The following is a 27,515-nucleotide window of genomic DNA, read 5'->3' as shown; positions in this document are numbered from 1 at the left end:
GAGGGAAGGAGAGGAAGGGGAGAGGTCGAGTGGAGGGGTGGAGCGGAGAAGGAAACGGAAGGTGGAGGAAAGAGGAGGGGATGAGGAGGAGGAGGTGGGGAAGGTGGGGACAAAGAATTGGGGGAGCACGTTGAGGAGGTGGCCTGGGGGGTCGGGGGTGGATGGGGGGAGAGAGTTGGAGGCGTTATTGGCGGGATCGGTTGGGGGGACGCAGGTGGAGGAGGAGGGAGAGGGAGAGAAGAAGGTGGTGAAAGAGGAAGTGGACCGACAGATCGAGGCGGAGGAGGAAAAGGAGTCGGTGGCTGCGAAGGATGGGAGGGATGTTGAGGGGCGGGCGGAGACGATTGTCAAGGCGGAGGAGACTACTGTGCGGAAGACAGAAGAGGGTGCAGTGGTTTTCAAGAAACGGAAGCGGAAGGTGTGATCAGGATTGACGTGGCGACGTTTTGAGCGAGTCGCTCGTTATGAGCAGATACATGGCTCTATCTCAAATGTATGATATTGGTATGACTTCCGGAATGGACTGATCCGAACATGCATCAGTTGCACTATATACGTCGGTTTGGTAAACGACCAAATCATCTGCGAAAATTGCACGATCAAATTACAAGGGAATCGTTTGATTATGATATGAACACGTCTAACAATGTCGTCTCCAATCACCCATTATTCCCGTCCCTCAACCTATGTATGGATACATTGGCGCTTTTGCTTGTCAATCCCGTCCCCCCCCCCCACCTGTAAACGCCTAAAGTCCATCCCGTATGTATGCTCCGGGCTCACCCCGAGCCACCCATTTCCCCAAACGATAACGAGAAATCCAGGAAGGAAAAAAACCGCTCCGTCCGCGCTCCCACGCGCCCAGATCATCAGGCGAGCCATGACGGCCGAATCCGTCTATTTCATGGTCTCATACAATCGCCATCTCTTCGAAAATCCGACGGAGAAACCCTGTGCGAAGAGAGGTGATGCGAAATAGGTGATTCCAAACAATGTCATGCGGCGTGGACCCCGAAGTCCGTAGGTCGACCACCGGCCCTTCTGCTTCAGTCGGGTGGAAGAAAGGGAGAGGGCGGAAGGGTTCATTGCCCCCTCCTCGCTGTCCTGAAAGGACCAACAGACCTGTCAAGGCGACGATGAGATGAAGTCAAAATTCGACTTCGCTGATTGGATAATCCAAAGCGCCGCCTGTGGCACATGCGGCATGTTCACGTGTACCACGTGGCACTCACGTGACTTGGATCTATTGTTGATCAAAAAGAGAGAAAAATCCGGGAGCTGAGCGATGAGGTCACCGCACTCGTGGATTTCGGTATGAATACAGGGTCTTTCACCCTCAGATGGTTCGGTTGGGAGACGCGGTTTGTCGGGTCTCCACCGCCGATACGCGCTAAGGATTTTGTAGGATGCGAGAGCCTTCCGCGACGGCGAGGCGCGAGCGGAAGGAAGAATCGGACTATTTCGTGTCCAGGCTTATTGGATTTTATTGCAATGGGTCGGATACTGGACCTTGCAATTGGCTCTGCAACGGAGGTTGCAATTGATTCTGCAATTGGCCTTGCAATTGGCTGGGAAACGAACCCTGCAATTGACCCTGCAATTGACCCTGCAATTGACCCTGCAATTGACCCTGCAATTGATTTTGCAACGGAGCTTGCAACGGAGCTTGCATTGAAGCTTGCAATGCCTGTTGTTCCAGCGTGCCATCGCTCGCTGCGGCGATCGCCAGCGTCTCGAGCCCGGAGGTCACCCCCGGCGCTGCCCTGACCGGCGGCAATCCTTGCCCAGACGCCCCAGAGACACCCGTGTACGGTAATCGTCCGAGGAAGTTGGTGGGATAGGGCTGCGGGGCGCCAAGCGAAGGCATCGGGAGCCCAGAATCGAGCGGCGTGTTGTAGGGGTAGCTAGACGACATCTGCGACGGATCGGAAGGAAGGGTCGAACCCAGAGGAAAGCTAGAACCAGACGCGCCGGTCCCGAGGAGAGATTGTGTAGCGGGCGGCGAGATTGCAAGGAGGGAGTTGGCCTTGCTCCGTCGCGTGGCTGTCGTCGACGGGCGGCCTTTCTTCACGCCGGAATCGGTGGGCGCGAGGCTCGTCTTGGCCGCGGAGGCCACTGAGCCGCGACCCTCCTTGTGCGTGCGGCGGTGTTGCTCCATGTTGTCCTTGCGCGTGAACGCCTTGTGGCATTGCGGGCACACGGCGTCCTTCTTCCCCGTGTGTTTCTTGGAGTGGCGCGCCGCGTGGCCGGACGTCGTGAAGTAGTCGTTGCAATTGAATTGTTTGGCGAGCGGGCATGGGTAGGTGTTTTTCTTCGACTTTTGGGCGCTGCTGCGCCGGGATGTCGCGCCGACGTCGGATTGGGGTGTTTCGGCAGAAATGATGGGATCGTCGGGGAGGGAATCGTCGATTTGCGCGACGGTGCCATTGGCGTCCGGCGGCGATAATCCCGTCTTGTACATTTGCTGCACCGGAGGTTGTGATGGTTGGTAGCCGAATGTGTACGGGCTCGGCTGCGCGTTCAACGGCGGATACGTCGACTGCCCGTCCTTCGGTACGCCGTAGAGGTTTGAGCTGGTGGGGAAGAGAGGAAGGTTGTTCGCGATGCCGGCGGGATCCTGCGGTTGAAGGTCGTCGAAGGTGCTCGAATTGGGGGTGATGGGCGACGGGGACTGCATCGCGGCCGAATCGGACGAGTCGCAGCGCACGAGCTGCGGCGTGTCGGAGGAGGAGGAGAAGCTGCAGGTGCGGGAACGCGAGGGCAGCGAGGGGATGCGACACTCCGAGAGTTTGGTGGTGACGGATGCGATGGACGAGTTGTGGCAGGAAAGGAAGTTGGAGATGGGAGGGCGGGTGACCTTGTTGAGAGTGTGTAGAGCCGAGCGGGAGGGAGGACCGCGTGTGGCGGCTGACGGCGGTGAATTGGTGTCGTTCAACAGCGAAATTCGGCGGCCTGCGCTATTTCGGCCATCCATGATGAATGGAAAGCGAAGGTGAAAGTAGCGGGAGGAAGCACGGGGGGAAGACGAAGGAGGTCCCTGGGTGTAGGAGGCTCTTTCGACTCTTCGGAGGGTCTTATGTTTCGAATCTTCACCGTGGATTCACCATGGATTTGTTCAATGGAAATTCAACCTTGCACGATGGTGACTGGGGAAGGCAAGGGAGTATATATGCAATAAGAGGAGGGGAAGCGGGAAGCCGACGTCTCGTGCCTAGACTTCATGGACCAGAAGAAAATGTATCGATGTGAGAAAATTCGACCTGGCCAAGTGGATGCTTTATGTCCCAATTGATACGGTCTTGCAAAATCAGTGGGATGATCCAGCTCGATCTGGTCTCCACAGTGGTTCAGCAGACTTTGAAGCTGAAGGGGTACGAGAGGGTCGACGGTGGAGAGACCCGCGAGTTCGAGAGCTGGACCCGATCGAAGCGTTTGTTTCCATGCAAGAATGAGCTCACGATGGGACCCCGAAGGCTGTAGGAATAGGTGGAGGGGACGTTTTGAGGGTCGAAAGGGAATAATACTTCTAGTGAACCGGGGGATGAGGGGGAGTGGTGATGTACTGGTTACAGCTGAGAGTGGTCGCGGGTATGGAACAAAATGGATGGGGGAAACGAGGGTAGAACGAGGGGAAGAACCAAAGGGTGAACAAGATCACTGTGGATTCCAGACAGGATGAAGAGCGAAAGTCCGAGGGGTCGACAATAGAAGGGTAATGATGATGGAGGGGAGTCGGAGGAGTGGGGGGAGAGACGAAGGGTTTGTACCTTTCGGCCCAGCGTCCCAGCGTCCCAGCAGATCCAGGGTTCGACGATTGGAATTAAATGGGGCGCAGCGGAAGTCGAGGGAACGAAACGGCCTCCAATTGCTCGGAAGCCAAGGGAAGAGGCCAAACTAAAAAGCAGGGCGACATCATGCTTTCGAAAGGTCCAGGCTGCATCGCTAGTGTCGGCTGCTGTACAAGCATCAAGCATGGGAATTGGGGCGGGACATGGTCAAATGGGATCACCATAATCGGGACGAAAACTCGATCTCGATCGCTTCCAAGTTTCCAACAGCTTTGGCGTCAGCCCCCCTCCCCCCAGAGCTTGTCATTGAGGGTCATAGACCATACGTAGCAATTGGCAGCCGAGATAATATTAATGGATAATGGATTATCAATTTGTCATTGACTATTGTTAGTGTAATACGGATTTTTCCATTGATTCTATAGATCTTGTAATTATGAACGAATCAGTAATATTTACCATGAGAGGGTATCATAGGCGGTTTTAGTATATAACAATATTTCTATCACCCCATGAACCCATATTTCCCCTGGTAAAATAAACCCTGAGGTTATAACTTATAAAGCGTACAAGGAGGAATGATTCCTTCACTCCCACAGTCCCACTGCAACAGTGCAAATCCTATCTACCAGATGAACTCACTCCAAAATTTTAATATGGTAATTGGTAACCCTTAACTTAACTATCTGATGGGGATTGTACTCACTTCCATTGTGTAGCCGAGCTAAGCCTGCTTGATACTCTTCTCATTGAGCACTCCGGAGCAGAACTTGGGAGTCCCGTACACAGTAACACAGTACTTGTATACAGTACTTCCAGTCCAGACATAGCACTGTAATTCATCCCCATCCATGATCAAACTCAACCGTCGACGTCATCGCCAGCAGTTAGTGCCACTTACCGTCTCCTCACACTTCGCAACCTTGCAGGTCGCACCCCTCCCCAAGTCCCAAACCACCATGACATCAGCGGTAGCTCAACCCCGACCGTCAACCAATCGGACCCACCGCCTTGCAACGGCAAGGGGAGGACCGGCATGGACTCATGGAGCGCCCGCCGAGCGAACAGGATTCCTTGAGATTCCCCTCCAACGGCCATCCACCCGCGATCGAGGTTTCGGATGGCGATCTCGAAAATGCCCGTTTCCTCGCTGTATCGAAATTCGGCGGCTGACCGTTGAAGTTCGTTCCCACTTCTGCGCTCGCGATGCACTGGCGCTGCAAGGACATCCTGGCCGGCGCATGCAAACTATCGATTCCATGGGCCATCCATTTTTCCATTCAATTGCGAGTTTGCGATGCTCTGGCGTCATAATCCTGCTTGTCCAGCCCGTAACGTTTCCCAAACGGTCCGCAATAATGGAATCTGAACCCTGATTTCCTGAGACGCGCTATTAATCCCCTGCATGCCAAACTTCCGTGTCCCCAATTCAGGCCGTGACGATGATCCCAATGTTCCCTTGGGTCGACATCGCTCTCTTGATGATCCAATTGACGGCTACTGAGGTGAACTTTCTTGCGGACCCCTCCTATTTCCTCGTTTGGGCAGCTCACCGAATGAGGGGGTGGCGGGGGGGCATGCAGCCTGTCGCAGTCGGACCCCAATCGATGTCAATGACCCTTACCCTTTTTCCTACCGGAGATCTGTCCGTTGCTATTTCAGCCTTCATCAGGGCATGAGTGGGTGATTTACTGAGGAGTCCCATTGCGCCGGTCGGAAGCCCACGATACCTAGTTGCCACATGGGGAAGAACCCTTTGCCTTCCAGCAAGCGTAGTTTCATTCGTTTCCGCGGAGAATCCTGCACGCGAGATACGACATACTCAACAACGACTATCATGGATCAGAGGATATGTAGCCAGAAACCTCGACAGCGGGATGATTTTCGACAGTAGGGTTGGGTGAATCATGAAGTGGACTTTCGTCCCTATCGATCGACATGAATACACGATGGATGAACTATGACGATATGACCTGGGGATAGCACCTAGGTGTGCCATGTCGCCTGCACTTACTATGCAGTAGTTCGTGCTCGTGTGATAGTCCAGTGGAGAGGTCGATCAATCAAGGGTGCAGTATCCGTAACTTTAAGTCGTAGTTACCTACCGAGAGTTATCATTGGACTTCTACTCCCCAGGAACTGACTCACGTCTTGGAGTGAAACTAAGAAGACCCGCTCTGGGCTCTAACTCCGGCAGTGCGGCCGATGATGTCATTCCTCGTGGACCCTTGGCGACCCTCCAGATTGGAATTGAGCTTTGTCCCTTGAGCTTTGAGAGCAGAGGTGATGAGGTCAACTGGTCAAGGGCGCTGACTCAGCATAACTCCCCCAAATCCACGTGACATCTATGGAACAGAACCCTTGAATGCCTTGGTGCCTACTCAGCTTCGTGCTGCTGAACGAACTCGAATAATGATTCAGTTGGTATCATTCGAACCACCGAGTCTAGGATAGAATTTGAATGAATTATTATATTTTAAAGAAACCTCTTGATAGAAATGAATATTGGCTCCCCCTAAATTAGTCCCCCCCCCCAACACTCTCTCACAAAATCGCATCGACCCATCGACCCATGGAGATTCCCGTCCGACATTCCGCGCCCTCCGTCTACTCATCATCTCTAACGCCATCCTGACTTCAACACTTCATCGAATGATAGCCTGCCCGGAAACTGCTCCGGGAATTCCGGTCGGTACGTATTTGGGTATAGGTGGTTTAGTCACATGACCGAGTCTAAGTCCGAGTTATCTTCGTACGCTCCTGATCCCCTCTATCGTACGCGGTCGCCCCCGCTGCGTTGGACCCTGGGGGAAGTCGGAGCCGTCAATACTCAACACTCAACTCCTAGATACCCTCGTTGTAAATGGTCGAATGCGACATATCTTGGGAGTGTTAGCCACCGAGCCAAGGGGATACCTTCACTATTGGCCGTGTTGAGCCTCGAAGTTCAGATATTGACGGGACAATTGGTCTTTCAACTGGTTTGATTGGAATATTTAGCAATGCGACGGCATAGAGAAAGGAATGATCGCCGGACAATATATGAAGGTATCTGGCGTAACCGGAATGGACCCTGATATCAACCACTTCATCTACTACGCTGTCTGGGTGATATCGGTTCTCCAGGGACGATATTCCAGGTACCAGTCGTGTGTTCGAACAATTGTAGAGGACTTCAAACGTTTATACACGCTGCCATTCCCCGTGTATCAAGTAGATATCAAGTATCAGACGACATAGCAACGCAAAGGCGGGCAACCCCTGGTGCCACAACCGTGAAAGCGTAGATACGGACTCTATCTGATGAAATTTAGACTAGATGGTCTGTGGCGCTGTAGCCGTTGCTTTTTGACATAGAAGAGAAAGGAAAAGAAGAGAGAGAAAGCCCGATTTGACATCGGCGAGTCGAATCCCTCCACAAGAGTCCCGGTTAGCGCTCCGGGATCGCAAAAAATGCTCAGATTAGATTTGCGTATCGAACCGTAGGCGACGTCACGGCAGGTCGTGCAAATGCGGAAGGTCGGACAGCAAGATCCGCGCTGCAAACCACAAGCGAACCACACCAGAAGGGCGAAAGGACAGCAAACGATCGTTTCGTAATAAGTAAGGAGGCCGCTCACGGATGGGAAAAGAGATGCAATGTTATAAACCGCAGATGGATGCATCTCAGCCGCGCCGCTCCGTCGAACGACAGAAAAATCACCACGCTCCTCAAATCGCACGCGGTCGCTCCGCCTATCGCAACCCGATAACGCTCTGCCACATCGTTAATACCGTCTATTGAGAGTTTCGACCGCACGTCGCTGGGCATCGCCACTTACCATCTCCAGCGTCCATACCCTCCGGATCCACACCTTCAGCGGGCCGTCCACACCTTCGACGTCGTCCAGCTCGACCCCCTCCCACCAGCATCGTCGCGCCGGCTTCCGCCAGAACAGGAGCAGCTTCTGCGCCATGTTGACCGCGTTGGTGCCTGCGAGGTCGTTGCCGCGGATGTCGGTGCGCAGACGCGCGAGCGCGATGCTGCTGACGACCGCTTTGTTGGGTTCGCCGGCCCGGTGGCCCCATCGGTCTTCGTGGTTGAAACCGCTGTGATGTCGGGTCAGCACGTGAGAAGCCTCGGATTAGATGAACGTGTTGGTGAAGATGAGGGGCCAACAAAGCAACGAAAGAAAGAAGTAAGACAAACCCAGCGGTCAACATCTCGATCAAATGCTGTTCCGTAGAACCCGGCTCCTCGCTTTTTCGTAAGCCGGAGAAGATGCCGTCTTGCCTCAACAACGCACGCCCGGCGGCGCGCTTGACCTCGATCATCTCGGTCTGCTCGATGTCTCGATTCGGAGGGATGGCGTAGAAGTCGAGATTCTCCTGCAGCACGATGATGCCGGCGCGATCCTGCAGCATGTCCCTCGCGGAACCCTGCATTGGCTCGATAGGCACGGCCTCATTCGGGCCCTGCGACTGCTCGTTCGCATCAGGCGCCGAGACGGGAATAGTTTGTGCCACGTGCCGGAAGAAATCTAGCATATACTGCAGGGAACTGGGATCGTACTGGGAGGAATAAGACATGTCAGATAGATACAAAGACGGGTCGGCCAGATGGCGCCGCAGCCCGTTAGGGATTAGAAGGCCGCCCGGTTGCCGGCTGGGGTTGCTGGCAGCGGACGGCTCGGGGGAAAGAGCGGTGAAACTAACATCGACGGGGTAGACGTCTCCATCGTGGTACGAGTTCATGTGGCCGTCGGGAAGGAGCCCGTTGGGGAACAAGGAGAGAAGGACAAATTCCGGTAACGTTAGTAATTCATCTCGGGACAATGTGAACCGCGTTCCTCTACGGACAATCAGTCACGGCCTCGGTCACCACGGTCCATTCCTGCGTACCTCAAATCCAGCGTAATCGTCTCATCAGAACCTAAATGCACCGAGTCCGTCAGCCCTAGCCCAACTTCAACCGCAGTGATACAAACCTCCCAACGTATTCAACGGCGCTCCAGCCGACTGCTGCTGCACCTGCGTGATTATACTCGCTGGCCCACCCGCAGTCGCCATGACGTATGTAAACGATTCGATCGGACTATCTCCCTCGCTGTACGGTGGCGGCGGCTCTCCGTCGTCAAGGTCTTTGCCAACCGCGTCCTTGGTGTCCGGTGGAAGCGCGGCCTTGGTCTCGGCAACGACGCTCGCGGCGGAAGCGGCAACCGCGGAGGAGGACGATTCCTCGAACGGCGGGGCGGGATGGAAGAAGGCTGGGGGCGCGGGAACGAACGCGGAGGCGGCAGGGGGGTTCGGCGCGTCGCTTGAGTCGGTGTCCGAATCGTCGGGGGGGAAATAGAGGGAGGAGAACGGGGGAGGGCTTTGCGTGGGGATGTCGAGGGATGTCGACGGTGCGGTTGGGGAGGGAGAGGAGGGCGGTGGGGATGTGGATGGTGATAGGGGTCGGGATCGCGATGGAGAAGATGGAGCGGCAGCACCGCGGGCGGGATCTCGTGGGTCCGACAAGGTGGCGATTGTTGCCAGGGGTCTATTTCGATATTGAGAATTCACAGGTGAGAGTAGGACGAGGGGATTCGGGAAAGGAGGGCGGACGGTCGATAAACAGTGCAAGGCGCTAAGTCGTCGGCATGAAGTGCTTGGAGCGAAAAGGCAGGGAATTGAAAGTCGTCCAGCTGTAGCAAGCAATTATATGAAGAGACGCATGATATATTCTGAGGTGAGGTCGATAGTTGGGTTGTGACAGAGGCGTCCGAGGTGAAGTCGAGGCAATGAAGGAGCCGGAAAACAGAACAAGCATCCAGACCAGCGCCAGAAGGTGACTGACTGAGGCGTCTGTTGTGGAAAGCACGAGATGTTGTCCATCAGCATCTGCATCAAGCATCAGGCGTCAAGGCGCTCAGGCGACAAGTCCACCCTAGTCAGTGAATCCCAAAAAGGTTAGCGTGGCCTTTAACCTCACCTCGTTCTCCAGGGGAGGAGCCCAGAGCATAGTTCTGGAGGTAGGAACAATGAATTGCTAATGGGGTGCTGGGAAATATTGGAAATATCACTGGCTTGTCATTGATAAGTGGAATGAACCTTCGGTGATCTGCACATCTATGCAATCATAGGTCGGTTGTAGGAGTGCTGAAGGGTAAGAGGTAATCGACCACCTTGAGATAAAGTGTGATGGTGTTCAATATGACTGGAATGATTGACTTGATAGTATATATTGGAAATAGTTGGCAAATGAGATCCTTTGCTGGCGTATATTGACTCCGATCTGGTTACGTGGAGTATAAGCTTCGAGAGAAGGATGGCTGGCTGAATGTCAGACCGCGGCGATACCTGCAAGGCTTCGATAGCTTCAACGCCACTCATGGAAACCCTCGCTGTTTGAGTATAACTACGTGAGAAGGAAAGGAGTGTGGTCTCGTGCGGATAGTCGCTCCTGTCTCTGTCATGGCTGCGAATCCACTGGGATGACTGTTCAAGGCTTCAAATACAGCCTTGTCCGTCGACATGAGGATAGGGTTCGAAGCACGATATGTTTCTCTCACTGATCCTATATATACTGGCCTCCGGCCTTGGGGAAACTGGCAAGGAGCCTAGACGCATGGGCAATGAGATCTTATGCTTTTGCGCGGTGCTCGAAATCCTCGGCGACACGCTCGAGCAAGTCGAATCTTTGTCGTTCTATCTTCGACGCTCGGTCGCGACGCAAGATACTGCTAACTGATGCTTGGATATGTTAGATGAGAAGTTGAATGCGGTCGATGCGATTCAGGAAGAGGCAAACTACAAAATCGATCCCCTGATACTGTTCAATCTCGGATCGCAGATCAAACAGATATTCCAAGAGCCGAGAATTCAATACCTCAGAAGAGCAAGTATTAATCGTACAAGAATACGTTCCATGTAATGCTTGCAACACTGGATCTGGCTCAGAAAGGCTGGAATTAGGAGGTAGGTATTTAGCCTTATCACGCCGGGATAAACACTGACTGACACAGAAACTCCGAGAATTGACTGGGAGCCACGCGCCCGAAGAACAAGAACAGGACATTCCCAAGAGCATGAGAACGTCACAAAGAGAGTATCAAATCTCTCAAAGAGCTTGAATACAGTCCCACCCAGCCCGAACACTAAACGGCCGAGCTCATTTGCTCTCGCTCCAAACATTGATGAGCAACTGGAGTAGCAAGGGACATGAGACGGGAACCGGGCCGATCAAACGTGCATCGACAACAAGCTGGTTGCGTGAAGGGATTGATCATCAATCAAAAAGAACCGTCGGAGTATAATGCTTTTTTATGCATCGTCTAAGCGGAAAATCCAGGTCCTACGAAGAAGATGTCTTTCAACTTCTCTCCGATCATTCTTTGGTTATACCAAGAGAAAACTGTTCAAATAGGGTATACAGCTACTGATCCCTTTATCTTGGAGACAGTTCTCCTCACTCACCCCTTGCCTCTTGGACCCCACAGGAAATCTGAGTATGCTCTGTTCAATATCGGACTGATCAAATCGACTTCAGCAAGGGTCGCAAGGAACAAAGGCGTACGAAGATCAAACCCCAGCTGCCTGAATTTGCCAACAACCCTGTCAATCCTCCACCGATGAACATCGAGGGGTGCCAGGGATAAAATTGCCAGCAGATGATCAAAAGAATGATTATGGATTTCGGCCAGTGGCCAGTGGTAGGTCTACTCGATCCATATCATATACGACAACGAGGAAAGGAAACTAAGGGCAAACGAGCTGCCCAACTGTCTTTTCGAACCGCTCGAGATCGTAGGCAAGAACCTGGTGTTGGAGTTCCGCCACGAAGGAACATAGAGCCTTGCATAGAGCCTTTAGCCTCAACCCAACACGAGATTGAGTCCGGCCAATATGCCAGATCTTACTCTACCACTTTCATCGAGCCACTCCAGGATTTTGTGTAAACGTTATTTCCAAGTCATCGAATCCGTACCCCCTATCCGGCCTCTCCCCCATGATGCCTCCTTCGGTCTCTCCAATTTCTCCGCTCAAAAAAAATTCCCCAAGACTCTCGTATCCCCAATGATCACCATCTCACCTGCAGCCGAAACGACTAAAGAAGAGACGGACAACCTCCCCCGCCCCTCCCAAATCACATCCTATTTCCCCGCCACCATCACTCCTTCTCTTACCCAACCTTCAGACCTAACTCTTTCTGTCTCCGTAGGCTACCACAGAGCAAGATCCGAGAACCCACCCACGCAAAGATCCCGATGCTAGAAACCGGGGCAGCCATTCGAGTACACAACCATAGTAGACGAATCGCCGGATCGCCGCGTATGGATCTGCAGATGCCACGAAACAGAAGACTGATAGGAGACGCTGGGGTTGGGTTCGATTCGGGGGGTGGGCGGCGAGACGACAGTAGGTTACGCATGTTACGCATGGGGTAGGATACGGGGTCGGACATGGCTCTTGTTGGTGTCCCCATTTCTTGGGGTTTCTTGACCATGTAGCCTTTGTGTGTGATGGTTTATGATCATTGACGGTAATGCGTGATGATTCATTGGATTTCCATCTACATAAACCTATGTTTGCAGAAATTGGTACCTCGGCACGTTGTGGGTATCACGCAGTCAAATCGTATGGCACTGGAACTTGGCTACTTTGACATCGATGTCAGGTAATGGGAGTTAGGAGCATCCTGCGTCCATGGCCTCGAAAACACCAGATCTTTGCGTTGTTTAAGCCTACTCTATTCTCAAGATAGAGGATTGGTGTGTACCATATTCCATTTAGTTAGGTAGGTCTATAGGTATCTTTCTCCCTTATATGGGATGGAGCGTACGCCAGCGGTGCAGTGCCCACAGCTGAAATCTATCCAAGACGGTTAATGCTTTCGCACCACACCCGCCGCGTCTGCGTCCGCAGTAATCCTTTTCTTATAATCCTCCACCGTCCCATCGAAATGTTCAATCGTCCCCTTATCACACACCCACAGCGCCGTGCACACATTCCGCAACATCGTCACGTCGTGGCTAACCATGAGCACGCCACCCTGGAAATTCCGCAGCGCGGTCGACAGCGCATCCATCGCCTCGATATCCAAATGATTACTCGGCTCGTCGAGCACGAGGATGTGCGGATTTTGCAGCGAGAGGCAGGCGAACGCGACACGGGACTTCTGACCCCCAGAGAGGAACTCCATCTTCTGGAGGCCAGTCATGCCGGTGAGGCCGAAGGCACCGAGGTGGCGGCGGTACTCTTCGTCGGTCTTGCCGGGGTACTTGGCGGACATGAAGCCGACCGGCGAGGTGGTGAGGTCGAGGGCGTCGACATGATGTTGGGCGAAGAAGCCGATGCGGAGGCGAGGGTTCTGGGAAATGATGCCTTTGGACGGGGCGAGGGCGCCGATCAGGAGTTTGAGGGCGGTGGTCTTACCGGCGCCGTTGGGACCGACGATGCCGATGCGGGAGTCGAGTTGAACGTCGAGGTCGACGTTGCTGAGGAGAATGTTGTCGGGTGTGTAACCGAAGCTGACGTTGCTCATCTGGATGATGGGTGGGGACAGCTTCTCCACTTCGGGGAAGCGGAAATGGACGGTGTACTCATTCTCGGGCGCTTGAAGGACGGGCATGCGCTCCAGCTTTTTGATGCGCGATTGGGCTTCGGACGATTTTGCGGCGTTGTAGCGGAACTTGTCGATAAAGGCTGGGGACACATTAGGGGTGGGTGATTATTATTAAGGATTGAAGATTGCTGACCTTGAAGATGGGCTCGTACAGCCATTTGGCTCTCATACTCCCTCTTTGCCGTCTTCCGACGTTCTTCCTTGGTGGCGTAGAACGAATCTAAGCGCCTGTTAGCAAGGTCTCCAGCTTCTAGATGTGGATGTCATACCGAAATTAGCCCCTTTGTAGTAATCCAGCCGCTCTGAGTGCTGATGGATAATATCTGTCGCAACTTCATTGAGGAATGCGCGGTCGTGAGAGACCACAAGCACTGTGGATGGGTAGTCTTGCAGGTAGTTTGACAGGAACGTGATCGATGGGACATCCAACATGTTGGACGGTTCTATTCCGCATTAGTAAATCATCAAGCAGTATCCAGCGACGTCTTAGCACTTACCGTCAAGGAGCAAAAGGTCGGGCTCGCAGAACAACGCTCGTGCAAGGGCCAAACGCATTCTCCAACCTCCTGAAAAGGTCTTCGTTGCGAATTGCTGTCGCTCTTGGGAGAAACCGAGACCAGCAAGGATACTGGCCGCTCTCGGCTCCGCCTTGTCTGACTCCATCTCAGCTAACTTGGAGTGAATATCTGCCAAGGTGATATCGAGCCCTTCTCGGCGCGCATCCAGCTTTTCAGCGTCCGCCGAGGTATCAGCCATAGTCGACCGCTCCGCTTCAAGCTGCGACAGCTCTGTGGAGATCTTGTCCTGTTCCCGCAGCAGATGCTTCCGCCAAACATCAGCGTCAAGGACAGCCTGCAGAGCAGGCGTATCGTCACCGGTGATTTCTTGTTCAACATGCAAGATGGAGATATGGGTTGGGATCGAAACTTCTCGCCGGCTGAGGGCGCGAAGCAACGTACTCTTACCGATACCGTTCTGACCAACCAGACCGTATCGTCTTCCGTATGCCAGGCCGAGATTGGCATCGGTCAAGATCCGCAGGCCTCCGATAGTGATGTCGATGCCATCGATCTTGATATCCTTGCTCTTAGTGCTGTTCTCCGAGCCTAGCTGTAGCGGGTTCACCGCCATGAAGAACTCCTCGTACGTCTGGGTTTCGCTTGGCTGGTTCAGTAGCCGCGACGCCTCGTACTCGACATTCTTCATGACCTTCCGATCTTGCTTGGCGCGGATCTTCCGTTCGGCCTTCTCGAGTTTCTTGCGATCCACCCGTGACTCGACCTTCCGGCTCCCCGCCGACTCCAGATCCACGTTCCCCCCAGCGAGCCCCAGCGTCGATGAGATATTGCGCTGGGAGCCCACATGGATGGCCTGCTCGAGCTTCCGCGCCGAAGGAGCGATACGTCGTCCACCTTCGCCGTCGGCATCGTTCTCGGCGGCGAGGCTGGCGGCGAGTTTCTGCACGAGCTGAGCGATGGCCGTCTCATTTTGATGGGTCAGGTCTCCGGAGGCGGAGAGCAGCAGGGCGGTGACGTCCGCCGCGGCGGAATCCAAGGGAGACTCGCCGGAGAGGTCGGATTCGGAAATGAACGCAGTGGAGGCGTGGTGGAGGTAGCCGACCGAATATTCCGAGAGGATGGGGTCAATGTTGGGGATCTGGGCCTGAATTTCGGCCTCCATGGTTCCTGATTCGGGGACGGTGCTCTAATCGGTACCGTGTCTTATGGTCTAAGTGTCACCGTTTAAGAGCAGTAAATCTCGTTCGGTCGTTAACCCTTTTTCTTGTGATTTCCCCTTGCGTCGAGCACAGATATTGAAATTTCCACCCGTGATGTTGTCCAATGGTGACCCTGGCTAGTAGCAAACTCCGCTAGGGTTGCTCACAGACAGGATGGCCAGAGGGTACTTCCGTAAGACAGGACGAGGACAATGAAATATTGTACCACCGTCGGATAGGAGATGTCACTGAATATGCAGTGAGCGGTTCACAGATTCCCTTGTGGTTGAGATAGATTTCTCCTGACGTTCAACAGTTTTGCCTTCTATAAATTATAATTCTTATGAAGGCGGAGGAGCGTTGTGATTGGCTGGCGCTAGTACTACAGAGGAGCAATATGTCTCCACGTGACTTCGAGAATCACGTGACAGCATCACACGGATCGGGTCGTCTTCTCCTCTACCATCTCGTGAAGTAGCAACGATAATTGGCGGGAGCGATCCAAGCTTCCAAGCCACCGGGAAAATGGTTGGCGATTCCTACCCAAGATTGGGGCGAAAAACGGGACAACGGGAAACCGGGATGATCCCGGGGATGACGCGCTCTTTCCAGTGAGCTTCCATCAACAACATAGCCCAAAACAGGGAAAGAGCGGCAACCCACGCGCATGCCTTCTTTCTTTGAAGGTTTTGGACGCGTTCTAGCGTCTTTGGCGTCTTTGGCGCCCAGATCCTTGTCGACTGTCAACCACCCGCCGCGGTTGACTCTCATCAATTTCTCCGTTCTCAATTCACGCTGTTGACTGTTGAGCAAATCATCCATGAGTCCGGTGTCCACAAATACGAACATAACACACTTGCGAGTTGCAATCTCTGCTCTCAAAATCTCATCCTTCCCTTGACAGTCCACAGTCTACAGTCCACATACTTCATGTCTCACGATCCACGTCGATCTCCTGTTAATCGGTCGGTATCACTTGGTATTGAGTTGTGTTTGGCAAATGGTAAACGGTAATTACCCTGCAGATCCACGGGTTGGGTGACTCTAGCCACGAGGTAATAATATTATGTACTCCGTATTACGCCTGCAAAAATGGCAGACGACCCACTGGACACCGATAGGGCAAGGTCTTGAGTCTTGACCCATCGTCGCGTATATTTTTGGCTCAGACTGTCGATGATCCTGTTCTCTGTTGTTGACTTGTTCCTTACGCCGTCAACGAAACTCAAGGCAGCACAGCATCACGGGAATGTACCATTCGGGTCTCTGCCTGAGTGAGACATTGAAGTGCTGATGAACTGGCTCCTGCTGAGTGTTGACTGTTGAGTGTTGCTGAAGTGCACTGTCCAGCGAGCCTGGAGTCTGGACTCAACTCTCAAGTCAAGACTACACAGCCGATCGATGGTGTGATCAGTGATTGGATCTGGTTTGTTTCATCGACGACGCGGGGAAAAGAGGAGCAATCAAGCAAAAAGTGCCGCATCCCACAAGCCCACAGCTCACGATCTCTACCTATCGTTATTTAGGCTTCTGGAAGCTTTTCGAAGCCCCATTCCGGCCCTAGAATTGAAAATTGGGCTCGCAACTCACACAAGTCACAATTCACATTCGCTCCGTACTAAGTACTAACGCCCAATGGGAACCGAAGTGCTACGGCGTAATGACTACCGATTCAAATATGCAACGGACCGGTCTGATTTCTCATTTCTCGTTTATGATCCGCCGAAACACCAGATCGAAGCACTGATCTTCGTTCCAAACTCAAAATGCTAAAAGCCTGAAACTTAACCACTGGTAGAGACGCCGTTGAACGGTTCCATGCTACTCTGCTAGGGTGCCGCGTGCGGACATCATCACGATCTTTCCTTTAGTTCGGATCCATCACGATTGGAGACTTCGCCGTTTCGTCGGAGCTGAACCCGAGCAAGGAGCAGTGGAGCACCCATCGGGACGACGATTCCTGTCCCGTTCCGCCCACAGCAAACAAACCGGCGCCTTTGGAAAAACCGTTGACGGTTTTAGGAAACGCAGGCGTCGGAAACACAAAAGCAGCTGTCGCCTGTCATGGAGAAAGGTGCTGGAGGCTTTGTCGCCGTCCCTGTGCGTGGTGTAACTTGCCCTGCCTCATCCGGTCAATCTCCTCACTGCTCCGCAAAGGCGCAAAACCAACCGAAGCGTCAATCCCTGCTCGTTGATATTACTTGATGACTGGCAAATGCCATGCATCCGTCCGTACCGTCAACCGTGTTGTGCGAATGTGATCTACAGAGGGCGAGCTGGATTGGAAAACGATCCGGAAGCCTGGCTTTTCTTGTGAGGGGGACATATTCTATTGCCATAACTGAACCAGGAAATATTCGAGTAATATTTCTTAACGTTCCATACAGCGTGCTTCTTACTCGCTTTCCAATTGCTGACTCTCTAATTCAACATTGACCTATACGCCTACAGTTAGTGTCATGTAAAGGTAGGGAGGTAAAGTCAAGCGCCTCCTCCTGGTGAGACAAGCGCCGGGTTGGGGTTGTGTTTCGCCTTGCTGCACTGCCGAACCGTTGGCTGACGTCGGCCGTTCTGGAGCCCATTCACCACCTTCTGCTGCGTTTCCCCTCTTCGGATGCGTTCAATTGTCATCCCGTGCGACCACTTCGGGATTGTCTCAGGAAGTCGGGGCATCTGACCAGGCCATCGACAGCATTCGAGGGGTGCTGACGATCCACGTCGTCTCGGAGTCATAACACAGAGATTTATATGCAGGTACGGCGATGAGCCTGGGACAGGAACAGAGGGGCCGAATGCTCTCAATATATACAACGATGAGGTGATCGATATGAAAATGGGCCAGCGACGTCGCTAATATTCTTCTGGAATGGAGAGGTCCAACGGATCACGGCACCAAAAAGTGCCATCCAATATCGGCGGCCTTGCATGCAACATTGCGACCGACGAGCTGAGAAAAACCACTTGCCTGCCAATCTGTCCATAGCCATCGCATCCCGGACGGATCTCATATGCATGCATCTTAGCGAGGATCATCGCTTGCAGCTCAATCGTAGGAATCCGTATTGATTGGGCGGTGTTGATTAGGCGCCTTTTGGTAGCTTTTTGTGTCATCATCTAATATCTTCTCTTACCGGTTCGTGCCAGCTCGACTGCCCGCACATTAGTAATTCATATCCATTGCTGGCGAAATGCAGGATCACGGCTTGGCCGCACAAAATAGATAAGGGCTCCGCTACATCCAGAGAACCACTTGACGATCTTCAAACTTAGAAACGAGACCGAGATCAAGTCCGAGACGATGGAAGTCTGGGACCACCGGACCTCTGGGTGTTAGTTCGTCCGATCGTGGATCCACTTCCATCCCGTCTTGCAGGGCTTGCTACAGTGCGTGGTACATATGTAGTATGTAGGTACAACAGACGCCATCGTGCTGAGGTGATAGGTCCCTTCGAACGGCTTCTAAAAAGTCCTGGTTCTACGCCGGTAGGTATAGATACATGATGCGCCTGGAAGTTAAGTTTGGAAAGTCGCCGGATGGACATCTTTCCTGTGTAAGACTAGTATATGACGTTGACTTGCATCGGAATTTGGAGCATTTCCCAGTTTTCCCAGCAAAATCACTAGAAATCACTAGAAGGAGAACCCCACTTCTCGATCGTCTGATCGACTGCCTCGATTTGGGAGGACTAAGTTAAGCGGGAGCGGGCGTTCATGTGTCGACATGCAGGCTCGCATCGTTATATCCAACCATCGCAGCAACTCATACTTTCGTACATAAAGGCGCGTTACGAACTGAGTATGGCACCGAGCCTAGTATCCTATGACAAGCCGCTCGAACCGAATCCAATGCAGCATCGACATTGGAAACTTGGAGGTTGGCGCTTTTGGTCGAGCTTGACGTGACGGAACCCGGGTTTTCTCAGACTTCCACAGACTAGTATCGGTCAGGTTGTGCGACCATCTTTGAAGCCCAGAGGGTTCCAGCTTCGGCTTTCCAGCACGATTCGATAACTGCCAGAGCCCAGGTTTCCGAGCTGATCGCGGCGGCAAAAGGCTCAGGGAGCCGCGAGACCTTGTCGCAGCTATCAGGAACAGCGGTGCGGATGGGACCAATCTATCGGGCTGCTGACATGAGGGCGGCACGGATAAGTATAAAAAATCTCTCATGGTGGACATGGACAACAAGGTAAGCCCTGGATTTCGCTTGCTCATTGCTGCGCATGGCCAGGGGGGTTGGATAGGAAAGGCCGATTGTCATGGATGTAGGCGAGTCTCAGAATAATCCACCTGCTTCCCCAGGAGAACCGTGTCGCTATATATTGGTTCCAGGTCCGCCTTGCCTTCCGCTGCTCATGGCTCCCCTGCGAACGAGCGTATCTGGCGGACGACTAGACGAAATGCGGGTGAGGGTGTTTTGAGCGGTTGGTGTTAGGAGAGGCGTGACCGTGGCGTGTAGCACAGAGGAAGAAATAAAGCGATTTACGACCCTTTTCAGTCTTTTAGATATGACGGAAATTCTTCGTCGTCCAGCCAGCAGGGGTTCACGAGGATGGGACGAAACAATCGCAGGCGCCGTTCTGATCTTTCTCCTGGCCGTGAGACGTGAGAGATGGGCGGGTCATCCACTAAACCTCCGCAGTACTTCTCCGACGGGTCCCATTGGTGCATGCCATTAGCATCTAAATTCGAACGCACCTGAAATCATCCTCGGATCTCCCGTGCCTGACTCTAGCAGTGCGGATCGGAAAATCGATCCGCGTGGTAGGATTAAGGAAAGACATTAGAAAAGGGCTGAACGGCAAAAACTGAACGGATCGTCCGATCTGATGCTTAGGACGAAGCCGACGAACTGGTCGGTTTCCATAACTTAGCGGCGGTGTTGACATTCTTCGACCGACCTGCAAGCCTGGTTCAAGTGGATTGTGGATGGAGGTAGTAGGGAATACAAGCAGGGCTGACGATAAACGCTTCCCCTTTTGCGTGCTGCCGTCTGGGTGGGTGCCCACTGGGTGGTGAGTGCTTGACTTGGTGACACGCTAAAACCCCCTGAGAGCCCGCAATGTTCATGGGCCCCAGTGCCTACGCCCCAGTGTCCACATCCCCCCAAAACAATAACAACAACAAATGTCAACAAATATCAACAAGTCATAACAAATCCCTCTCCTACAAGGAGTAATACGACTTGCTTTACAACGACTAACTACTATGTAAATACCGTACTGATAGTTAGTCCTACTGCTACACTACCTACTGCATACTGCACTGTGCACCACAGGGGAACACAAAATTAAAGCCCCGCTACCATTTAACTCAGGTACCAAACACCCCATTAATGGGCCATTACTCCGTACCCAACTCTTCCCTAAACTCGGTAATACCATCGTCGCCCATCAAATCCCATCCCAATCCCATCCCAATCCATCCTACAGGCTACAACCCATACCAATCCATCCCAAATCCATCCCAATCCATACCGCACTACCACCACCACTTCGACCAGTCCCAAATCTTCAAACTCCCTCCCAAATGTCCTAACTAAGCCCTCCCAGCTGTCCGAATCCCAATCCCTATTTCTGTCTTCGTGACGGAATTTCCAAGAGACGTGCGCTGCTCGCTGCCTTTTCTTCATTCTTGCCTTGTGTCTTGATTTGACGCTTGACATTCGCTTCCACCACCATCTCTCTTTCCCTCTGCCTCTTCCTGACTGTCGCTCTCAGCCTTGAAACCCCAGTTCGCCAGCTTCTCCGTGACGCACACTGCGTATCCCATAACCCATTGCTTCCACCGTATTGGCCTCTCGGGCACCTCTTCGAATCCTGAATCGATCACCGATTGGAGGGAATACGTGCCGGCAGCCCTTCTAGTTCCAGCTGTCTGCCCTACCTACATGAGGGTTGCAAAGACGCCCATCATCCTTACGATGCGATGAGTTCCTCGTCACGACCGTCACGAATCTCCTATTCTTCATCTCTCCGCCTTCGCCGCTCCTAGGGGTGCCGGGCCTTGAGAAAGCATGAAGACAATACCCACGGTAGGTCATGCCTCTGTTCCGCTTCCCATCTGCCGATTTCTGTTGCTCTCTTGCCTCTTGCTTCTTCGACGCGTGTGCTTTCTACCCAATCGTATGCTTTCCAGTTCATCTCGTCCATTCACGAGCGACCAGATATGCACGAAGCTCGTCCCGCTGTCTCGTCTTAATAACCTCCCAATCCATTGTCCTGTGCTCTGCTTCCAATGTATTGCTTTTAGATAGACTCATGGGCTGACGGTGCTTGTATTGTCCAGGTCTGCGCTACTGCTACCATCGTGGGTGTGTCTGCCGTTGGATATGCCATAGGTCGCCCCGATGACCAGTCCTCCCAACCGAACCTCCAGAAGAGGAAGTATTCCTCCGAGCCGTTTCCCACCGTACGCCCAAGCGAATCCATGCCTCGATATTCCACAACATTGAGCGTCCCCTCCACCCCGCTCGAGAATCGACCTTCTCAGTTCACCGGTCGAGCCAGCGGCGACGTGCTACGGTCTCGCAATGGTCGACGACTTACAACTGGGGGGGACGTGATGGATATTGACGAACATTCGGACTTCGGTTTTCGACACGACGTAGCTCAGAGGGATCCCAGTGTGACGCTCCGATCGAAGTCTTCCTGGATCAAACGACTATCAACGCTTTCCTCCAACCACTCCAGTCCCTTAGGGAGTCCCGCCACCGAATCCCCTCCGATTTCCTTCTCGAATGGGTCCGCTGCTTTCTCCCACAGCGGCTCTACCGCTCCGATCATCGGCCAGTGCCCTCCCCCTCCGCTCCCCCCGAATAAGCTGGTCAAGCGATCGTCTTCGTTTCGTTTGTCGAAAGGACAGATGCAGGAACACATCCAATCGCGGCGCCCCACCCTCAGACGGCCTGCTACCAGCCATCAGCGGTCCGCCACATTGCAGATGCACTCGCAATCAAGAGGTGTCTCCATGGATCGGGCTCGCGATGTCCAGATTCCGGTTCCCGTCGTGGAATCCCCTCCCGAACCGTTGTACCAGCAATATTTCACCGCGAAGGTCTCCAAGGATAACACGGTGTCGAAGAAGCGGTTCGGCGGCGAGAGAAGCGCTCGGAAGATCTTTCCGGACGATCGATTTCGGCCCACTTTGATCCTGGCAAAATCCGTGATGGCGTCGTCCATCGAGGTGGATGAGTCGCTAAGTCTGGCAGACGATAGTGATTTTGGTGGAAGCCGACCGATAACTCCTTTGGGTTTGGGGTTTGGCCGTCCCTCTCCTTCAGAGTCCTTTGATGGTTCGCGGGGTTCATATCATCCTTCAGGCACTACCGACTCCCAACGAGACTTCCCTCCACCTGAAGATACGTCCGCCTACCAACACAGACGCCGTTCCTTCTCCCTCGACAAATTCCTTCCCAGCAGCTCATCGTTCCGGAAACCACGTTCCTCCAAATATCTTGGTCGCAGCCGACTCACCCGCCGCAGCGAAAGCAGAGCCATATCTGCCCCGCTCCCCAGCACCCAGGAGACATCCTCTTCTGATCCTGACTCCGGGCGGCCCATCAAGAAGAGGGACACCACGGACCCAACCATCTTCAAGCGGGAGATTTACACCTCTTCCAGCAACAGTGCTTCGATAAACGACATGAGCTCATCTCAATCCAATCATGTGGCAAACCCCTCGCAGAAACCGCTTTCACATTCCGTGCACGGCCTCACACACAACCATTCATCACCACCACCCTATCAAACCGGTACAACATCAACCGACCTCGACCATTTTCCACTCTCTCCATCCACACAGGTGCCTGGACATCGGCTCGTTCGAAATTCCATACCCCAATCAGAACGCACCTCAACACTCGTCGGATCGGACAGCGAACTACGGGGTGTGACACCAGCGGAAGAGGAGGAGACAGATCTAGCAAGTGAAACGGTGTTCGATTCCATTAGAACTCGAGGGACTCGCAGCACGTCCGGTGCGAGAGGTCCATCCATCGACCAAATCTTTGATATGCCACCGTCCTCCACCGTGATGGCCAAACCAAGATCCAATTTCCTGCGAGATATGCTTCCGAAGGGCATGGGAACCGATCAAGAGATGGAATTGGTTGGTCCAGACAGTATCACCGAAGAGGAAGAAAGTGTGTCGACAAATGACGAAATGGCCATCGCATCCGATCTTGCTGAAGGCGGATCGCCCACAACCGTTCGTGTTCGCAGCAAATTGCAAAACCAACCTTTACGCATCCCCTCGTCTCCACCTGAGGCTGCAAAGTCACTCAATCTCGGTTCCTTGGAATACGACAACTTCCAAGACCAGGATGATGAGAGCCGCTGGTCAATGGGTGAACCGAGCAATGATTCTCCCAACATCTCACTGGAAGACCTGAGCCTCAATTTCGATCAAGTCGAGCAAGTCGCCACTCCACTTTCCATCCGTCGAAGTAGTCCACACCTTGTTGCAACCGGGTCGAGCTCGAGTCCGCCCGCCATCACCCCCAATCACCGTTACTCACAGCTTACAGAGCGTGAGCGGGACAGTCGAAGTAACTTGTTCGACTGGTCGGAGCACCCACACACGGACAAGAGCCCGGGTAACCGCACTCCACCGAGACCGCAGACCGTTCACGGAAAGAAGGACACCGATTCTCGAGGAAGTCGATCCATTGGCAGAAGAGCTCCCAGCGCTCTGCACGCTCGAAGTCAGAGTGTTCCCGTGGTCCCCGACCCCGCCGGCAAGCGAGACACCGTTGTCATGAATAAGTTCGGAACTTGGGGCGTCGGCAGCAAAGGTGTCACGGAAGATTGGGATGATGATTTCGATTTCACAAATCCGAATCATGAAGCCGGCCAGAGTTCCACCGGAGGCGAGGAGAAACGGGTGGATAGTGGCATGGCGGTTGTGGTTCCTCAGAATATCCGCGACCAGCAATTGAACGTCCTTGCCAACATTGGTCTCTTGAAGGAATGGGGGATTATAATTGAAGAGCTTAAGGATCTCAAAATCCGTGCAGCACAACTTGGAGTCTTGGACGGGGTGGGCGCGGCAGTTTGGAAAGAGGTGGATGCCATGATTGATCTGGCCGACCAAGAAGCCGAAGAAGACACCGCTCCTCGAGTGACACCTCCTTCGTCTCCCGGATTTGATGCTGATGCTTTCGAAGAAGAAGCTGGGCTTACGACTCCGGCACCAGTAAATAAGAATCGACGCACCAGGCGCTCCACCAGTGCTCGCTTTGACGGGCCCACCTCGGTCCCCCAATCTTCCCCTCGGTCCCGCCGCAAATCAGTTCTCCCCACCAACAGCGACATATTCTCCGAACCCGCCGCCACGTCTCCCCCTACCCAAAGCTTCGGTATCCCGCGCACCCCATCTGGTCAGCACGCTTCGAGCCGCACCACCCCGACCACCGTGACCACCCGACCTCGCAAAGACTCCGAAGCCATCGCGCGTTCCGTCATCGAAGCACTCCAGAAGCGGCCGAGCACGGTGTCGGAGCCGATCACATTCTCGCGGACCTCGAAAGAGAAGAAAGTGCCGTTCGACACGGCGACACTGAAGCACATCGTGCCGTATGTCAACGGCCTGGTCCGCAAAGTCCGAACACTCCTACGTGATGTCGAGGGTCTTTCAAGTCCAGCTCTGGGTTTGCTTCAATATGACGCGAGCGGCCACGGTGGCAAGGCCAACGGCGTGAACGGTACTGACGACGGAATACTCGGGCAGTGGGACATCACCACCGACACGATTTCTACCACAGGGGTGTTCGATCCCGGCAATACCAAGAGTGACCTGTTCGGCTCACCCACCAAGCGCGCCGGCTCCACCACGCCCTCGGGCATCGGATCGGCGACGGGATCGCCGTCCTCGAGGAGAAATCGCCGGACGCGGGCGAACAACGGGGGAGTGGTGCCGGAAGAAGGGGGGGCGAGGAGTGGTGCAGGCGTTGATGAGTTGACCGGTCAGATGAAACTGATGACTGTTATATGATGTGGACGAGCGGGATGCGAATGAGTGGAGTGAATTGATGCGTGGTGGTGGACGAGGGGTACGTGTATGGGCGAGACGATCGACGAAAGTGAGCGAATGTGCTCCGTGTCGTCGAGCGATGCCTGCACGTGGAAACCTGGGTCATTCCTTGATGGCGTCATACATCGATGGCCTCCTACTCTAATGGTTTCCTCAGTCGGACTACCCACACGTTTCTTTCTTTATCTGATGGGTCAGCTGGAACGGGATACCGGAGTCATGGCGAACCATTCGGCCACTGTTCTCCGGATGATTATACGGGATCGTTATGGTCCCATTGGGCCGCGCATGGCTAAGCGATTTGACTTAGCTGGGACCTGGGCTTCAGGACGATGGTCGATTTCACTGTCATCCGCCTATGGACTACAAAACACGGGAACACCCAGGGTCTTTCGTCTGGGTCGTTTGACAATTCACTTTTCGACTTCTCCACCACATCCTTTCCCATCGCGATTTCGGCCTCGGGTGCCACAACTGACGAGCCTCGTCACTTCATCCCCAGCGGGAACTCTCGTCCCGATCGCCCATGAATCATGAGCCCCTTGACTATCCAACTCCTTTTTCCTTTTCTCTCTCGAGAGCACCCCACGGTCGGCAGCGAAGTGTACGGTAGGGTTTTGCAGCGACAGGCGGAAAAATACTCGGGAGGCTTGCCGGGCGCTTTTGATAACAATTCATTGCGATTCGTCCAAAAGAAATAGCAGGTTTTGTTGTTTTGTTTGTTGTGTTGCTACCAATAGTGTGGTTGATTCATGTCAGCGTGCAGGTATCTTTTCGTGGGCATGTTACCTTTTTGTGTCGAGATCCCATGTTGCGTTGTTTTACCGGAACCTCCAGCTCTAGACCGCTGATTGACGCGTCTCGTTTGGCCTTGCAATGGCTTGGGACGCTGGAGTCTTGAGAGCTTGGAGCGGGATATATCGGTGCTTGAGCACGTGTTGGTAAAAACAGATGAAAACCCGTAGACGAACCAGACGACATGAACGGAGCTCTTCATTATTATTATGAGGCATGTCGCAAATGGACGGATTATAGGGAATAATATATTTAGCGTGCTGCTATCCACCTGCTCTTCATCTACGGACCGAGTGAGCCAAAGTCGAATCTTTTTGCCGCATCTGGTGGTTGTCCCAGCCGATCCAACCACCAATCCCAAGCTTGACATCACTCCTCACGGAAATGTCCCGCCTTTCAACCTTGTTTCAATTGACTATTTATCAGCAGTTTCATGAACTCTGAGATGATACGACACGCAGGGACCAATCATCTCCATCGTTGCGAGATGGAAGCTCCACGTGTTGGAATCTTGGAGATGGAATCCATGACCTTCATGACGTTCGCTCATCTACCTGGGGATTGGGTCTCCTCCGCTCTAGGGACTTCAGCTTCTTGCACGGAAACGCAAACGGATCGTCGAGAAATCCGCGCTGGAGTTATAGAGCAAATGTCTTGAAGATCATCTAGACGTCCCTATTCCAGGTCTTCAAGTCCGCCGTATGCTCGCACGATCTACGATCCCGAACGCCTGACCCCAGCTTCCGTAGTTTTCCCAGACACTGCACCCGACGGAGATTGACCAGAACGTGCCCTAAATCAAAGTATCGCTCATATTGCCGTACTCTGATTCTCTTGGAGCGGCATCTTGATTTGATATCGGACCGGAAAGGGCAAGGGCGATCATCTCCGCGACAATCAAATCATCGTCGGGTTTCGCTGTCGCATCTGGTTGGATGACGATGACCTGCGATCGATTCAAGGACCGTTCGATCTAAAGAGATCACGCCCGGAAATCCGAGGGACAGAGAGTACTTGAAGGTGCAAATCGGCGTCAGATCCCTATCTCGAAGCAAGTTCGGCTCCCTTCCGCTGCTCCTGACAAGTTCCATATACAAGGTGCTGTGCGCTTTCTTCGGACGACAGCAAGAACTGCTATCATCGGCTGTGATACGTGAACAGAACTAAGTTACTCCAAGCTCGCCTTTCTTCTCTGTCGTCGCAAACCATTTCCAATCACCTACAACCTATTTCTTTCATCAGAACCCTCGTTCATCTCGCGAATTTGCACGATGCTGTCCTCACTCATTCTCACCGTCACTCTCGCGAGCCACGCGTTCGCGCAATGCCGCAGCGCGCTCACGGCTAGCTATCCCGCGCCGTCGATGGCACCCGACTACCAATCTCTCCTTATCGCCAACGGGTTTCGACGACCGAGGGGCATTGTCTTCGACACGGCGGGAAACCTTCTCGTCGCGGACACCGGACGGGGAATCTACGCCGTCACCTTTAGAGAGGACGGCGCAGGCTGTTTGAGTGCGGTGTCGACGACGGAGGTGGTGAGCGATCGAAATGTGAGTGGTTTCTTCCTTCGTCGAATGAGTTTATTGTCTTGTCTATT

General features: G+C 53.4%; 6 protein-coding genes across 6 annotated transcripts; 3 read left to right on the top strand and 3 right to left on the bottom strand.

The window, feature by feature from the left end:
• Nucleotides 1-13: 13 nt before the first annotated feature.
• Nucleotides 14-424, top strand: P152DRAFT_472106 (uncharacterized protein; the record flags this gene model as incomplete). The annotated part of the gene is made up of 1 exon (XM_033681130.1): nucleotides 14-424. A coding segment is annotated over one exon (411 nt), but the record flags the coding sequence as incomplete, so codon positions are not given.
• A 1,707-nt stretch (nucleotides 425-2,131) lies between these two features.
• P152DRAFT_393441 (uncharacterized protein) lies at nucleotides 2,132-2,461 on the bottom strand (the record flags this gene model as incomplete). The annotated part of the gene is made up of 1 exon (XM_033676200.1): nucleotides 2,132-2,461. A coding segment is annotated over one exon (330 nt), but the record flags the coding sequence as incomplete, so codon positions are not given.
• A 4,688-nt stretch (nucleotides 2,462-7,149) lies between these two features.
• P152DRAFT_267938 (uncharacterized protein) lies at nucleotides 7,150-9,082 on the bottom strand. Its single transcript, XM_033674843.1, has 6 exons — nucleotides 8,756-9,082; nucleotides 8,670-8,700; nucleotides 8,484-8,619; nucleotides 7,978-8,339; nucleotides 7,610-7,877; nucleotides 7,150-7,544 (listed from the first exon to the last, which is right to left on the bottom strand). The coding sequence occupies exons 1-6, from the start codon at nucleotides 8,835-8,837 to the stop codon at nucleotides 7,524-7,526; spliced, it is 900 nt and encodes a 299-aa protein (XP_033535960.1). The 5' UTR covers nucleotides 8,838-9,082; the 3' UTR covers nucleotides 7,150-7,523.
• Nucleotides 9,083-10,284: 1,202 nt separating this feature from the next.
• On the top strand, nucleotides 10,285-10,651 carry P152DRAFT_456566 (uncharacterized protein; the record flags this gene model as incomplete). Its single annotated transcript, XM_033679030.1, has 1 exon — nucleotides 10,285-10,651. A coding segment is annotated over exon 1 (188 nt), but the record flags the coding sequence as incomplete, so codon positions are not given.
• Nucleotides 10,652-12,480: 1,829 nt separating this feature from the next.
• Nucleotides 12,481-15,391, bottom strand: P152DRAFT_512714 (putative translation initiation regulator). Its single transcript, XM_033682765.1, has 4 exons — nucleotides 13,872-15,391; nucleotides 13,644-13,817; nucleotides 13,508-13,594; nucleotides 12,481-13,454 (listed from the first exon to the last, which is right to left on the bottom strand). The coding sequence occupies exons 1-4, from the start codon at nucleotides 15,052-15,054 to the stop codon at nucleotides 12,634-12,636; spliced, it is 2,265 nt and encodes a 754-aa protein (XP_033535958.1). The 5' UTR covers nucleotides 15,055-15,391; the 3' UTR covers nucleotides 12,481-12,633.
• A 5,738-nt stretch (nucleotides 15,392-21,129) lies between these two features.
• On the top strand, nucleotides 21,130-25,081 carry P152DRAFT_447707 (uncharacterized protein; the record flags this gene model as incomplete). The annotated part of the gene is made up of 2 exons (XM_033678007.1): nucleotides 21,130-21,213; nucleotides 21,377-25,081. The coding sequence occupies 2 exons, from the start codon at nucleotides 21,130-21,132 to the stop codon at nucleotides 25,079-25,081; spliced, it is 3,789 nt and encodes a 1,262-aa protein (XP_033535957.1).
• Between the last annotated feature and the right edge of the window lie 2,434 nt (nucleotides 25,082-27,515).

This window comes from Eremomyces bilateralis (assembly GCF_010015585.1).
Source record: "Eremomyces bilateralis CBS 781.70 unplaced genomic scaffold P152scaffold_5, whole genome shotgun sequence".
NCBI lineage: Eukaryota > Fungi > Ascomycota > Dothideomycetes > Eremomycetales > Eremomycetaceae > Eremomyces > Eremomyces bilateralis.
The sequence above is the reverse complement of the archived record's forward strand: the minus strand, read 5'-3'. Positions and strand labels throughout refer to the sequence as shown.

Coding starts and splice junctions, on each gene's coding strand:
- P152DRAFT_512714 (XM_033682765.1), bottom strand. CDS start 15,054: ATGGAGGCCGAAATTCAGGCCCAGATCCCCAACATTGACCCCATCCTC. Junction 13,818..13,871: donor CGACCTTTTGCTCCTTGACG/GTAAGTGCTAAG, acceptor AATGCGGAATAG/AACCGTCCAACATGTTGGAT. Junction 13,595..13,643: donor CTACAAAGGGGCTAATTTCG/GTATGACATCCA, acceptor ACAGGCGCTTAG/ATTCGTTCTACGCCACCAAG.
- P152DRAFT_267938 (XM_033674843.1), bottom strand. CDS start 8,837: ATGGCGACTGCGGGTGGGCCAGCGAGTATAATCACGCAGGTGCAGCAG. Junction 7,878..7,977: donor ATCGAGATGTTGACCGCTGG/GTTTGTCTTACT, acceptor CCGACATCACAG/CGGTTTCAACCACGAAGACC. Junction 7,545..7,609: donor GGGTATGGACGCTGGAGATG/GTAAGTGGCGAT, acceptor ACGATGTGGCAG/AGCGTTATCGGGTTGCGATA.